Source organism: Dasypus novemcinctus, chromosome 6 (genome assembly GCF_030445035.2).
Source record: "Dasypus novemcinctus isolate mDasNov1 chromosome 6, mDasNov1.1.hap2, whole genome shotgun sequence".
In the NCBI taxonomy this organism is placed as follows: Eukaryota; Metazoa; Chordata; class Mammalia; order Cingulata; family Dasypodidae; genus Dasypus; species Dasypus novemcinctus.
In genome coordinates, this window is record NC_080678.1 from 88,344,213 (window position 1) to 88,359,916 (window position 15,704).

Genomic DNA, 15,704 nt, shown 5'->3' on the forward strand with positions numbered 1-15,704 from the left:
TTTTTGTAAAGTCTTTTTGCAGAGCATTTTGGCATTGCCTATTAAAATTTTAAGATGCACAGCCTTCGCCAGTAATTGCATAAATATGCACAGCCAGCAGTTCCCTTTCCAGGAATCTAACCATCAAAGTACTTGGAAATGTGGACAAGAATGTCGCTGCAGCTGTATGTCACTATATTAGTAAAAAACTGGAAGTTTTCTAAACATCCGGTTCTGGGGGAATGACTAGTATCATCGAGCCACATAATGTTAGTTACAGAGCAATGCACATACTATCATTGACAATGCCTATAAAGTAAGAAGCAAACTACTGTTCAAAAACGTGTGTGTGCAATAACACAGCTGGTTTATAAATGGGATTGTGGCCAAAAGGGGGGTAGTCTAGGGAAGTAAATGTCAATGGAAAGAAAACTAGAGAATAATCTAGGGACTGAATAATATAGTGAACCCAGAGGTGGATGAAGACTGTGATTAATGGTACAAATACAAGAATATTCTTCTACAAACTAGAACAAATGTACGTCACTATTACAAAGTAGTAAGAATATAGTGATACATGGGAAAAACACAATTAATGTAACTTATGGACTATAGTTAACAGCAATATTGTAAAATTCTTGCATGAATGTCAAAGAAAGTACTATCTCAACGCTAAGGGTCAATAATAGGGGGTATGGGATTTCTCCTTTTGGACTAAGGAAAGCATTTAAAGGTTTACTGGGGTGATGACTGCAGAACTTCGTGATGAAACTGACAGCCACTGAGGGTACACCTCGGATAAAATGTACAAGGCATGGACCATATAACAGCGAACCATGCGGTGGGAGATGGACTGTGGTTAACAGTACAAATATGAGAGTGTTCTCTCCTGAACCCTAACAGATGTGCAGTATTGATACATAGTGTTAATAACAGGGGGTGTAGCGAAAGCATACACCCAGTGTACACTAGGGACCATAGTCAGTGGTAATGGTCTGATCATGTTCTTTCATAATCTGTAACAAATGTTCCACAACAAGATAAGGTGTTAGTGGAGGGGAGATGTACAGGAATTCTGCACATTAGGCATGACTGTTTTGTAAGCTCACAACTTCTTTAATAAAAAAAAAAACATTGCCTGAAAATAAAAAATAAGTGTGTGGGTGCGTGGCTGTGCATAAATATCAATATATAGGAGAGGGACTCCAAATATATAAACCGAAGTCTTAAAAACGACTACCTCTGGGGGTGGGAGTGAGGTGGGGAAGGGGACAGACTTTCACAATTCAGCTTTTACCTCGTTGGACCCTTCTTCGTCTAGCATTTTTTTGACATCAACTCTGTGCCTTGGAAGCTTACCAAAAGAGTGGAGGGGTAATACAAAGTGCTGTGGACAGCGCTTCACTCGGATCTGCAGGTGGGTTAGCTCCCTGGGTCGGCACGGTCAAAGCCCTGGGAGAGGAGGACGGCGGACCTGGGATCTTGAATACGGTGTACAGTTGGGATGGACCACAGGGAAGGGGGGTGAGGGTTCCCAGAAAGAGCCACATCCTCCTCAAAGAGATGCCTCCAGCCAAGTCCTCCACAGCAAGAGATGCTAATGCTGGCTCACAAAAATCACATCATTCATTCAACAGGTATTTCCTGAGGGTCCACTGTGGTCCAGGCATCCACTGCCATATCATCACTTACACCACCACCATCATCCTTCTCAAAAAATACACAGTAGGGGAAGTGGACTTGGCCCAGTGGTTAGGGCGTCCGTCTACCACATGGGAGGTCCGTGGTTCAAACCCCAGGCCTCCTTAACCCGTGTGCAGCTGGCCCACGGGCAGTGCTGACGCGCACAAGGAGTGCCGTGCCACGCAGGGGTGTCCCCCGCGCAGGGGAGCCTCACGTGCAAGGAGTGTGCCCCGTAAGGAGAGCCACCCAGCGAGAAAGAAAGTGCAGCCTGCCCAAGAAAGGCACCGCACACACGGAGAGCTGACAAAGCAAGATGATGCAACAAAAAGAAACAGGTTCCCTGTGTCACTGACAACAGAAGCGGACAAAGAAGAACACGCTGCAAATAGACACAGAGAGCAGACAATGGGGAAGGAGGTATGGGGGGGGGAGGTTGTGAGGGGGAGGGGAGAGATATAAATAAAAAATAAATCTTTAAAAAAAAAATACACATTAGGTAGTCTGGTCCACGCAAAAGACTCTGCAGTGCTGGTGGAAACGTAAGTTCATTAACCATTGAGGCCGATTAGCAACATGGACCATCCTTAAAAGGGGCATACCTTGGACCCAGCAATCTTACTTCTGGTACTTTCCTCTGAGGACAAGGACATTAATGGTGATTCATAGACAAGGATTAGGAACAGCTGAAATGTCCAAAAGCAATAACTGGGGAGCTAAATTATGGAACATCTACAAGATGGAATACCAGTCCACCATTAAAAGTTATGGCGTGGAAGCATATTTCACAACACGGGAAAATGTGCATGATATTCAGTTATAGGAGAAAAGGCTAATCACAAAACAGGGTGTATGGTACAGCTGAAAGCAGGTTTTAAATTTTCATTTGCATAAAGACAACTAGAAGGATTTACAGTGAAATGTTAGTTTTGCCTGGATGGAGGAAAAAGTGTTAGTGATGTTTTATCTTCTTCTTTAAACTCTTTCAGGTTTTTTCCATTTTTTCTCTAATTAAACTCTTACCATATTTGCAACAGAAGAAACCAACCCATGGAAATCAGGACAAGGGTAAGGAGAGGCTGCACTCAGGTGGCACTACAGTGACTCTCGTTACACCTGCCAGCCTTCGTTTGCTGGATGAAGGGCTTGCAGCTCCCAAACTAGAGGAGACCATGTACCACCCCCTTCTTTCTGGGATTGACAAGGCAAGACAAGCAACTTTTCGTCATATTTCAGGGAGGAGAACACAACTGAATCTATTTTCAAGGGCAGGGGGTGGGCGTAGTGTTAAAAGGGAATTTCCAAGGAAAGCTCCCCGCTCCCACGGATGGCTTGAGAGACCTGAAGGAAGGAGGGAGCAGAGTGAGAATGTCAGAAAAGAGGAACTCTGGGACCTAGTGCAAAAACATTCTCCAAACCACTTTGGAGAACTCCTATTAATACTCGTGAACCCAAATGCCTATGCCCACAGAACTTCCCTTAGCTGTTGTTTATGTTCTCCGTATAACTGTGACCCTGAGGTGGATGTTTTGGAAAACACAACCAGAGGCCGGGATAGGCACGAGGCCTCTGGGGATGAGCCAGGCCAAGGGCCCCGGATAAGGACGGATTCCAGGAGCCCAGGCAGGCCCACAGCCCTGCCCAGGGAGGACACAGTGCCAAGGCCTCTGCACACTGGCCCCAGCCCGGGGCAGACACGCTCCAACCCAAACAAACCATCCGGGTGGGGGCCGTTTATGTGGGGTTACCATCCCGTAACTCCTTGGCAGCAGCGCCCGGCACCAAAGTGGGGCACCAGAAGGGACGCTCGCTGCTGCCCGAGGCCGTGGATCTTCCCGCCCGAGAACCAGGGCCAGGAGAGGCCAAGGAAGAGTGGGGGAGAGGGAGGCGCAGACGCAGGCAGAGCGAGGGCGGCCCGAACCCCACAGGGCGAGCAGAGGACTGGGCGAGCAAGCGGAAGCCAGCCGGGCACAAGGGAGGGAGGAAGAAAGAAATGGGAGGAACAGGAGAGGGAGGGGGAAGGAGAAGAGAAAGTGAGGGGCCAGGAGGAAGAGGAGACAGGACTGTTCCTTCCAGGGACCTCAGGCTTCGGAGCCAGTGCCCAAGTACACGTTCCAGGAGGAGCCAGCCTCGCTGCCGCTGCCGAGCGGAGGTTCACACTGAGCTACGAGCAAGGCGCTCCCCTCCGTGGAGGCAGGGACCTTTGTATGCCTTCGAGGCGGCAGAGAGCAACCGAGGGGGATGGTCTAGCGCATGCGGCGATATGAAAGCAGAAAGAGCACACACAAGATCTTCTGTTTCAAACCACCAGGGGATCCCAGAGTGCGTGCCCTCCACAGCCCTTGACAGCTGATGGATTTTGCTTTCTAGGTCAAAACACATATTTATACTAATAGTCATTTGTTTTCATAAATTAATTTGCTTTACGACATTTTAGGTAATATGTCATTCTGTGCTTAAGGACAGGAAAACCAGCAAACTCCAAAAACAAGCGAAGCTTGACTACTTTAAAGACCACTTTAAAACTTCCCCTATTCTTAGATGACCTCAAAAGTATCTTTTCATGCCTGGATTTTATCTCTTCAAGAAAGCTCATCCAAACAACATCACTAAGGCCTAGAAAACTACTCAATTGAACAACTGGCTTGCAATATAATATTGTATTGCATGAGTAAAAGAATTAGATTATTTCTCATTCTGTAGACTATCGGTTTCATTACTTTATGATTCTCCTGATCACAATTCAAGTTCAACTGTGCTCAAACCTGATCAAGCTCAAGTTGAAAGAAACCAAAGATACAATTTTAGGGCGTAATGGAAAGTCATGTTAAAACGGGACACATATATATTCTTGAATAGGACATTTGTAATGAAAAATAAATTATAACCCTCAGTATGGCATTTGGTAGCCAAGACGTTCTGGAAATGCACCCACATCTCCCATCTACCCCCAGGAAGGCAGGGCTACCTGGGGTCTCCTGCCCACTTCTAGGTGTGTTTCTCGGCATGCTCTGGCCTAAGCCTCAGACCAGTCACTCCAGGAAAGATCAGACCCACCCGCCTGCCCTGCTCCCAAATCTGGGGCTCACCCCAGGCTCTCCTCCCTGGTGCCTCCCCCATGGGTGCCACAGGGATGGAGGCTGCCAGGCCTGCGTGGAGGCGAGGCACACAGGCATTCCTACACCCCACGCATGAAGAGGGCTTGCCCAGAAGGCTGGGTCAGGTGGCACGGGGGGGTGGACACTTCCAGTCTGTCCTGGCTTCCATCTCTGCAGCACACATAGGTCCCCGTGTCCAGATGAAGACCTGCCCTGCATGCCCACTGGACTCACACGGTGTGGCTCATAGACGCTGACCGCCCGGTGGCCCCTGCACGGCAGCCTGGCAGGAGGACCACCGCTCTGGCCCCAGAGAGACGGGCGCCCGGCTGGCCTTACCTCTCACCTCCGTGGCCGACGAGCCGTTGGCCCACGCCGTCCACTTGTTCCTGTGCTTGCTGACCTCCTGGACTCTGCAGATGTAATGCCCTTGGTCCGCGGGCCGCAGGGCCAAGACGGAGAGCCGATAGAGCGCCCCCCGCCGCTCCTCGAGCAGGTGCAGCCTCCGCCGGTGGAGGCTGCGGCTGTAGTTGCCGTAGTACTGCACCATCCTGAGCTTGGTCATCTTCACCATCAGCCGCTCCTGGGAGCCGGAGAGGGCAAAAAACCAGCGCACGGCCAGCAGGCTGTCCTTGCGCCTTCTCTGGGAGACGTGGCAGAGAAGGGTGGCGTTGTCCCCCTCCAGGAAGTCCACCACGGGCCCCGGGGACACGGTGACGTTGAGGGCCCCATAGACCTCTGCGGAGAAAAGGGAAGATGATGACGGAGCCCACTGTCTTTCATCGTAGGGATGCAAAGAGGGGCTGCCTCCGCTTTCCTAGACAATCACGCTCTGCCTCGGCGTCAGCCAGAAGGAGGGATTCTTTGGGGGCGCTGAACCTTTGGGGGCCCCCATTTCCTCCTCTAGGAGAAGAGGCCAAAACAAACACTGACCGACTGGACCCAGGCGTTTTTGTTTTTTTTTAATTTTTAAATAATTCGTTGCTGACATCTACAATTCAGATTTCACCTAAAACTGTGGACTCTGGGAACCTCTTGAAAACTTCCAGGCCACATCCCCTCCCCCTGCCTCTCCTGCTGCTGCCAGTCTTGTCACCTGCCTGCTGTCCAGCACCTGTCCATGAGCCCGTCCACCCAGGGCCTTCCCATGCTCCAGGCCTGCCTTTTCCTCGGCTCCTTTCCTTGTCTCGGCCATTTCAACTGTGACCAAGGTATATCATCATCGGTAATGGCCAGGTGGGGTGTTGAACTAGCTCCACGGAGCTAAGACAGAAAGGGATTCTCAGTTCCTAGATAAAAGACACCTTGGACTCAAGTTCATGGTCTCAGAGTTGGTGTAGGAGTAAAGAATAAGAAGGAATGAAAGAATCTCTCAAAACCCTAAAAGCTGCTTAAGGAGTCCAGGCCCATTCCACTACTTCCTGTCACTTGGTTTCTTACTCAGAACCACCCCACAGGCTGCCCACTCCCATCTGTTGTTCTGTTTCCACCAAGCTGGCCTTCGAAAGAGTTACCCCACTGCCAACATAGACCAGCAGAGTCCCAGAGAGGCAGAGAGCGGTTACATTCTCATGGGGGACAATATAGATGGGGTGCCTTGGGGTGGTACAAGATGGCCGTGCTGTCCCAGAGCTCACTGGAGCTCCCTGGGACCCACTATAGCAAACTGGAGCTCACTGGGACTCACTGGAGAACACTGGAGACACAAGAACAAGGCCCAACCCCATCAAAATGAGAGCACGAAATGTTCCAGAGCTCAGCTCCCCACAGAAACTTTGAACAACCAGCAAGAACTGGAGAAACATCATTCTCAAAGCTCCAGAAAACAGTTTAAGGGTTGTGGTAACAGAGAAAGCACCTACTCAAGAAAAAGGCAACACTAAAATTGTAGAAACACCTCCTCATGGCACCAATTCTGGCCCATCCACATGCCCACACTGGCTGAACACAGAGCCAGCCCACACGTCCAGTGCAGGTCCCTGGAACCAGTTCTGGAAGGAGCAGAGTAACCCTTGGGCACATACCGGGTACATGTATGTCTGTGCCATCTGCCTGGTGGTGACCTCAGGGACTGGACCAGGACACGCATGGATTTCCTCCCCAGAACTTGTCCTTAGCATAGAGGTGGTTCACAGAGCTCTCCTAAAAAATGCTGTGGGAGAACAGGCAAATTGCAGCTGCCTGGGGCAAAGGATTGCTGGCTGTAATATATACAGTACAGTGACTATGAGAAAGTAGTTTCCTGGGGAAAAGGGACATTCAGATCCATGTAAACAGGGGAACTCCTAGGGCCACACATGCATGCACAGAACAAGATGCATGTGCAGAAAAGACCTGGGAGTCCCTATGTTTTTGTTCAAGCTATTGTCTAAATTCTTTTTATGGATATGCTCTGAAGGAGAATACCCCCAAAGACTGGAAAAGGTGTGTTTTCCTTCCTTCCTTCCTCCCTTCCTCCCTTCCTCCCATCCTTTTCTCTCTCATTTAGCTCCTGGAGTTCAAGGAAATATCTGTCATATCACTAGTTGTGCACATGCTTAAGCGATAGACACCTCACTGTTTAAATTGCAGAAATAACATATTAGAATACCAAGGTCTCAACGAAAGATTACAAAACATACAAAGAAACAGGAAATGATAGTCCAGGCAAAGGAGAAAATTAAAGCATTAGAAACCAATAATGAGAAGGACCAGACCAGACATACTAGAGAAAGGACATATCAGAGAAAGACTTAACAAATGGTCCCAAATACGCCCAAAGAGCTAAAGAAAAACATGGACAAAAAACTAAAGGAAATGAGAGATGAACACACAAAGTGATTATCAACAATGAGACAGAGATCTTGAAAAGGAACCAAACCAAGCTGAAGACCACAGGAACAGAAATAAGAAATTCCCTAGAGGGATTTAACAGCAAATTAAAGCTGCAAAAGAAAAAAATCAGTGAATCTGAGGACAATTGAAATCATCCAGGCTATCAATCAGAAAGAAAAATAAGATAAAGTGGAGAGCACTTCTGGAACACCATCTAGCATATCAATATATGCACTGTGGAAACCCCAGAAGGAGAAGAAAGAGAGAAAGGGGCAGAAAGAATACTCAAAGAACTAGTGGCAAAAAACTTGTCAAATTTAATAAAAGGCATGAATTTGAATATCCATGAAGCTCAACAAATTCCAAACAAAATAGAGCCAAAGCCAAAAAAGCATCACACCAAGACACATAATAATCAAACTGTCAAGTACCAAAGATAAAAGGAGGATCTCAAAAGCCACAAGAGAGAGGCAATGTGTCATGTACAAGGGAGACTCAATAAGATTAAGTGCCAATTTCTCATCAGAAACCATGGAGGCAAGAATCCAGGGGTGTGACATATTTAAAGCTCCAAAAGGAAACAACTGACAACCAGGAATTCCATATCCAGTAAAACTGTCTTTCACAGATGTGGAAGAGATTAAGACATTCCCAGGTAAACAAAAGCTAAGGAACTTTGTCACCAATAGACCAACCTTATGAGAAATGCTAACAGGAGCTCGTTAGGTTGATAAGAAAGGCTACACAACAGAGTGATGCTGCTGAAGAAATAAAGATCTCTAGCAAAGATAATGACATGGGTAAATATAATACCTGTACCATTGAATTTTTGTTTTTAACTCCACTTTTTACTTCCAATAGAATCTAAAATGCAAATGCCTGAAAAATAGTGATAAATCAACGGTTCTGGACTCATATTAAGTATGTAATTTGTGACAAGAACTACATCAAAGTGGGGCAATACAGGAATATAAGAACATAGTTTGTTTATAACATTGAAGTTGTTATCAAACCAAACAAAATTGTCATAGTTTTGGGGTGTTAAATTTAATTCCCATGGTAACCACAACTCAACTATCACAAAAATATGTACAGACAGAGCTCGCTGGAGCTCAGCAGAGTTCAACGAGGTTCACTGTAGTTCACTGCAGTTTACTGTAGTTCACTGGAGCTCACTGGAGCACACTGGAGCTTGTGGGTGGAGCCATCCACTCATGGGAATGAAAGGCAAGAGGCCAAAAAGAACCCTATGCAAAAGATGCCCCAAAACCTCTTTCTGTCCAATCAGAACTCTCTTTACCACCCCACATGCCCACCCAGTACCACCAAGTCAACAACTCAGAAAGCACCATTCATTGCCACTCTATTGTATAAACAGATGTCCCTGGGGGTCATCCCAAACCACAAGCTTTCAGCCCCCACATGCTCAGGGTCACCGCCTCATCACATGAAGGGTCTCGAACCCTTATACTAAAAGTCACCGAAGGCCTTGAACCCTGGTCAGTGCTTCAGGTGAACAAAGGGAGAAAATGAAAAAAAAGTTCAAGAAGGCTTTGAGCATTTGACAAGGAGGCTGAGAATGGACAAGCCCAGGTCCTGGAGGAAGGGATGTGCTGTCATAAAAAACTATTCCCCACTGTATGGTCCAGGCAATGAGGTCAACAGCAGTAAAACAAGACCTTCCCCTTGCATAGTTCCCACTCTTAATTTAAGGAGCATCTCAAGAGACACAATTTGTGCATCAATTTTATTTCTTATCTCTTAGAAGTCAGGTGCTAGTCCACTCAGATAATCCAGGTTAATCTTCCCATCTGAAGACCCTTAATTTAATCATATCTGCAAAGGCCATTTTCCCATATAATGTAGCATGGGTTGCAAAGATCAGAATGTGGAAATCTTTATGGACCATTATTCAGCCAACCACACCATGATAACCTTGGGATGCCTTAAAAAAAGGTGGATATAAATTCAGAAGAAATAAATTGACATTCAACTAGACTTTTAGCTCCCTGTAGGCAGGAATAAGGCATTATATGTCGCAAGGAGCAAAGCAAGCCCAGAGAGGTATTCAGAGTGTCCTTACAGATCATCTGGTAGCCAAGGAAAGAGCTGGCTCTCCAGTAACAATCTTACTGCAGACCAAAGAGGAGAGGCTCTGCACCATCACCCTTGCACCTCATTCGCTTAGTGGGCATCTCGCCACGTGCCACATTAACATAACTTGCCAGGACTTGAGTCTGAGAGGACTCACTCCTGATTGCTAAGGTCCGGTCTGATGACCACGCCAGCCCCCATGGCGGTTGCGACCTGGTGAGCAACAACAAAGCCTGGGAACCACAGGCTGAATGAATGCCCCAGTTCTCCAGGGGTTCAGCAAGCGGAGAGCAGCAGAAATGGAACAGCTGCTTCCCAGAATTAAAGTCCACCCACACTCCGCTCCCAGAGCTCCCCACTGGAGTCAAGAAGTGTTGGGAAGGCAGGAAATTGAAACAATATGGGTGGGATGGGAGAGCAGCCTGAACCCCACGCCCCAATCTCCTCCTAGCAAAGCCACATGATGGAGCAATTATTTATAGTGACAGAAACCAGGAGCGGTGCCAAGTGCTCCAGTCCCCATGGGAGGTCAGATTCCATCCTGAAGGCAAATGGTAACCCTTCCACTCCTGCATCCCAGGCCAGCTGTGCTGGAAGGGAATGGACCGAGCTAGCTTTCAAAGGTAAGCTTGCCTTTGCACTACAGGGGTACCTCTCTGCCTTCGTAGAGCCCCTTATTCTCCTACAAATGGCTCAAACATCTTTCTTCCACTGAGGCTCATTCCGGCTACACTCCTGCCACCAGGCCAGCTGTCAGCACCCACAGTCAACAGCAGGGAATGGGAAGTGAGTCCTGAAGCTGTGATGCTCACGGGGCCACACGCCTTGAAGCTTTGCTGGAGAAGAAGGGTTCTTCAGGGTGCAAGGAGACCCATGCCTCTGGCGAGCTTCCTCCGCAATGCAGATGCTGCAGGTTAACGCTCTCCCCCTTGCCACTGGGGTGTGGCCCCCTGACACCCCCAAACGTGCCTCATGTGCACGTAGCCCTGCATACTGTGGGAGGAAGGTGAGGAAATGTGAACAGGGGGCAGTTCCCAGCATGTGCAAAGGTGAGAGTGTCACACAGCTTCTGTCCCACTGCAGCCACCAGGCCCCACACGGCTCAGCAGAAAAAGAAAACATCAGTGGAGTCAAGTCGACGGGAACTTCTGGAGCCAAGCTGACAAGCAGGTGGTGTTCGGGGCGGGGCCAGGCCTTTCCCTTTCGGAGCTGGGCGTGAACGACAGAGCATTCACGCCCCGCAGGGCAGAGGGGCAGCTGAGCAAGCACAGCCGACTCAGCTACAAGGCAGGATGCCCAGACGTGGGTCCTGGGTCCCCCCGCCCCAGCAAAAGGAAGCAAAGCCAGTTAAATTCAGGGCAGCCGGCAGGGCCCGGCTCTCCCCTTTCCTGGCCTAGGACAGGGGACAGCTGAAGTCACCCAGCCTGAAGAATTTAACTTCTTGTCCGCCAGCTCTGCATCCCAGGGAACTGAGGTGGGATGCGCCCCCCCCCCCCCCACCGGGATCTCCATACTCAGAGGTCCCGTGTCCTCTAGGCAGTGCCCGGCTTTGTTCATTTCACCATTCGACATGTATTTTGAGCCACACCATGTGCCAGACACTGTGAGAAGAAGGCGGCAGCCCTGACCTGCGGGGGCCGAGAGTCCAGGGGCTGAGGCAGCGCAGATGGAAGTGTGCCTGCAAATGGCACCACGCGCTCCAGAGAAAAGATGCAGGGTCAAGACACAGCTGGCTGGTGACCGATCCAGACTGCGGGGTCTGGGAGGAGCCCCAGGGATGTGATCACGAGATGGGCGCCGAGTTGCAATGCAGGACAGTAGTGTGGGGAGATCTTCCCGGCACAGGTCGGGTCTGTGCAAAGGCCCTGAGGCAGGAGGAGCCCAGTGGGAGCTGGAAAGGGAAAGCTCAGTGCCTGGTAGGGGGCTGTCCCGTGGCCCAGAGGAGTCGGCCACTGTACATGGGATTCAGGAGAGACTGTCCGCTCCAGGCAGGAGGAATGCGACAGGGACAGGCAGAAAAGACACACGACACAGCGGTGAATCCCCTTCCTTACACACCCTGCTCCCTTCCGCCGCTGCCCGGGGTGCCCCACACTGGTGCCGGGAACCTCAGTAAGCAGCTGGGAGAGAAGATGAGACATGCACGTAAAACTCGGGGGGAGCCAGGGCTTGGCGCTGGACAGGCCTGGGCTGGAAACCTGGTTCTGGGAGATCTGAGCCCCTCGGAGCCTCTGCTTTCTCATCTGAATAACGGGAGGTGACACCTGGCCCGGGGAGTGGACGGCTCTGGTGAGAGGGCATCTTTGAGGCGTGCTCTCGCTTTGCACACCCAGAGAGCTCTCCGGAGGGGTGGGCGCACGGAGAGCACAGCTGTACCCCGCCAGTGGCCTCAAGGGCATGGGCCTGCGGTGGCTTCACCTCTGCTGTCACCGCGGTGAAACTGTAATAACCCTGGGACAGGGGCCCCACACTGTCACTCTGTACTGGCTCTCCTGTTGGCCGGCCCTGCCTCTCAGTGACCTTGAGAGTTCAGCTGCCTAACCCCCAAAATGAAGGAAGGGTCCCCAGGTGGGTCTAGCAGGACCTCCCTGGGGCCCGCCCACCGTGAGGATTCCCGTGCAAAGAGCTGGAGGAGGGGGCCCCACGGAGAGGGCTGGGCCGCAGGGCTCTTCCTGGTATTCCGAGGCTGGCCCTGGCCACCAGCTGGACGCTCAGAGACTGCAAATCCAAGCTTCCGAGCTCCCGAGGAACATGAGGATATCCTCCCCCCTAAAGCCACACACCTGGGGGTGGCCCTCCCTGACAGGACCCCCAATCAGGGAGGCCATCACGGAAGCTGGGGGTCCACGAGGCCAGACTGAAGGTTTCTGGAGGGAAGAGCTAGCCAGCTCAGGCTATCCCCTCACGGGCCAGCCTGGCCCCTCAGCAAGCCGCCTGCTCCATCTGCAGACAGCTGCGCGCCGCGCCCCCAGGCCCCGCGCTACCTCCAGCAGCAGCGTCCAGAGGGCTGGCCTGGGCCGAGGACCCCCGTCCAACTTCCCACCACTGGAGGCAGCGAAGAGAGGCATTCGGGAAGGGAAGCCTCGCCCACAGCGCTGATTTCCAGTTTCCATTCCCTGGAAGCGCTGCCGCACTTTTAGCCAGGGGACAACGGGTGAATTTCTTCGCCCTATTTCTTCGCGCTATTTTCCGGGGCCGCTTCTCCTCCTGGTTCAAATCCCAGCCCCACCCTTTGGGAGCTGGGTTACCCTGGGAAACTTATTAAAGTCTCTGAGCATCTTTCCTTATTTATGGGACCACAGCAACACAGCCTCGAGTTCTGAGCAGTCTAGGTCAGCCTCCCAGGCTCCACCAAGATGCACTGTGTGCCTTGAGGCGAGTCAGTTCAGTGCTCTGGGCCTCTGTGTCCTCAGCCATAAAATGGGATTAACAGTAACACCCCCCTGGGAAGTTAATGTCAAGCTTAACTGACTTAATATTTGCCCAGCACTCGGCTAGATAAATATTTGCTCTTGTTAGAGTGTGGTGCTTAAATGGGATAATACAGAGCCCTGCACTTGACAACCAACAGGCACCCAGTTAAAGTGAGCTGTCGAGGGTAGTTTTCATTACTACTATTCTAGCCAGCGTGGCCCTGAGAGCCCAGGGCCCTGAACACAGAGGGAACATGCTTCAACAATTGGCAGAGAGCATGGCACCCAGCTGAAAGCCGGGTGGGCAGAGCAGGTGGCCCCTACAGCAACTGCTGGCCCCCCAAGGACCCTGTTCTTTCCACCACGGATGCCTTATTTCCCCAGACTGGGGTCCCCTAAAACTCCCCAGAGCAGGCCACGGCGCCCCCTCCTCCAGGTCGGGCAGAGCCAGCCACTCTGACTGTCTTCCAAAGAACTCTCCAAAAAGCGCTCAAGGAAGCAGATGCCCCGACGGGCCGCCGGCAGCTGTCTGTCCTACGGCGGCGGTGGGGCAGCCACGGGGTGCCCCCTCCTGCTTAAATCTTGCCCTGCGAGGCCTCGCGCTGGGCAGGGAAGGGGCTGGGAAGAGAGTCTGCGGGAGCGCCGGGCCCGGGGCGGGAGGGGAGGGGAGTCTGCGGTCCGCCGACCTGCGGGCGAGGCCCGGGAAAGCGGCGGCGGCGGGGACAGCGCGCCCCCGGGCCCGCGTCGGGCCAGGCCCCCTCCCCCGGGGCGAGCGCTCCGGGCGGCCCCGCTGCTGCCCGAAGGGCCGCGGCGACTCCCCGGGCAGGGCCAGGCTGCGGGCCGCCGCCCCCGGGGCCCTGGGGCTGGCTGCGCGCGGCGGCCCTCCCCCCCACCCGCCCCCCGGGCTCCCGGCGCCCCCGCCCCGCGGGCCCCCGCAGGCCCCTCGCCCGCCCCGCCCCGCTTACCCGGGGCCGGAGCCCGCGCCAGCAGCGCCGCCGCCGCCAGGGCCAGGAGCCGCATCTCCCCGGCCACAGCCCGGCGCCTGTGACAAGGCAGCGGCCGGCCGCCGACTCCCCGGCCCGCCCCGCCCCGGCCGGCCCCTGCCCCTCCTCCCCCCGCCCCCCGCCCCCCGCCACCCCAGCCCACTCGTCTCCCCCCACCCCGGCCCGCCCCCCGCCCTTCCCTCCCCCAGCGGCCGCTCCTCCCCTCTCCTCCTCCCCCCCCCCCCCGCCCCTCTCCTACCCTCTTCATCTGGCCCTCCTTCTCGCCACGGCGGGAAGGTCACCCTGCCCCTCCTTTCCCCACCCGGACCCCTTCCCGCCCTCCCAGCGGCCCCTCCTCCTTCCTCCCCCACCTGCTCCTCTTCCCCCCCACCAGGCCCCCGCCCCTCCTTTCCCCCACCAGCGCTCCTCCATGCCCTTCCTTTCCTGGCTTCTCCTCCCCCCTCCAGGCACCAGGCATCCGCCCCAACTTTTTCCCCCGACCCGGACCTGTCAGTCCTTCCCCTCATCGCCACGCCTCCCCGCCCTCCTACCCCCCACCGGCCCTCCTCCCCATCCCTTGTCCCCCTCCCGCCTCCCCCCACCCCGCCCCTCCTCCCTGGCTCTATCCTTGGCCTCTTCCCTGCCCCAGCCTCCTCCTCCGGCCTCCCCTTCCCCCTCCTCGGTCCCCTGCCCCTCCCTTCTTCCCCTTACCCTCTCACCGCCAACCCCCTACTCCCGCCCCCCTCCTCTGCCCCCTTGGTGGCCTGCCACCTAACTGGGGTAGGTCTTGTGGACACCTCATCTGCTAGGGGAAGGAGGGTCCCCCCCCTCGTCTGCACCCAACAACCTGTGGGAGTCTCCTTTTCACCACCCCGTTTCCCAGAGGAGAGAACAGGCCCTGAGAGCCCAGGGCTCCTGCTGGATACAGCACAGAGAGCAGGCAACCAGATGTGACTCTAGGTCTCTTGGCAGGTGGACACAAGTCTCCTTAAGGGGGGAGGGGCTGGGCTGGAATCCCGAGGGTCCCCGGATGGCCAGGTGTCCCCTGAGGCTGCCCCAGGGGTCCTCGGTGAGCCCAGAGCCCGCTGGGAGTGAGGAGCCCCTTCTGCTGTCCCTGAGGAACGACCGTCCCCACCGGCGGGCTCGGGGTCTACAGGAAGCGAAAGGAGCAGCAGCGGCGGCCCGGGGGCTGCCCAGCCTTTGCACCACCTCCCTGAATCCTGGCTCTGTGTGGCAGGTGCTCCCCTGAGGCTGCGAGGCCCAGCTCAGCGCCCGAATTGCCACGTGCCTCAGTTTCCCCCATCTGCAAACTGATATGGGTGTTCAAGATGAACTGAGAGCAATTCCTGGCCCCACCCCTGAGCGTCAGCTCCCCTCACCATCATCATCATCATCACCGAGGAGAAGGGGAGGCAGGAAGGCTGAGGGACGGGCCCAGGGCTCCTAGCCGCTCAGCCCTGGCCGCTCTACGCCGACACCCGGTCTGCCGGTCATGGCTCGGACTCGGGGCCTTGGCCTGGCGGATCGGGTCTCCAGGTCTCTAGAGCAAGAAGCTGCCCGTTCTGCTTCTTGTGAGCAGGTCTGCCAGTGGGGAGCTTTGCGGGGTTCCTGGAAAGGGGAGCAGCGGCAGCCCTGGCTGGGAG

At 53.6% G+C, this 15,704-nt stretch overlaps 1 protein-coding gene across 3 annotated transcripts in view; it reads right to left on the reverse strand.

Annotated features, from left to right (window-relative positions):
- Positions 1–14,163, reverse strand: part of VSTM4 (V-set and transmembrane domain containing 4) — a 96,510-nt gene extending 82,347 nt beyond the window's left edge. For 2 of the 3 annotated variants that reach the window (XM_058299135.1, XM_058299136.1), the window contains exons 1-2: positions 14,044–14,148; positions 5,097–5,495 (exon numbers count right to left, since the gene is read on the reverse strand). In XM_058299135.1, coding sequence (XP_058155118.1) covers positions 5,097–5,495; positions 14,044–14,098 — 454 coding nt within the window. In that variant the 5' untranslated portion in view covers positions 14,099–14,148. Of the gene's footprint in view, positions 1–5,096; positions 5,496–14,043 lie in introns of all 3 variants that reach the window. The other variant, XM_058299133.1, reaches the window with a different exon arrangement.
- Positions 14,164–15,704: the final 1,541 nt, after the last annotated feature.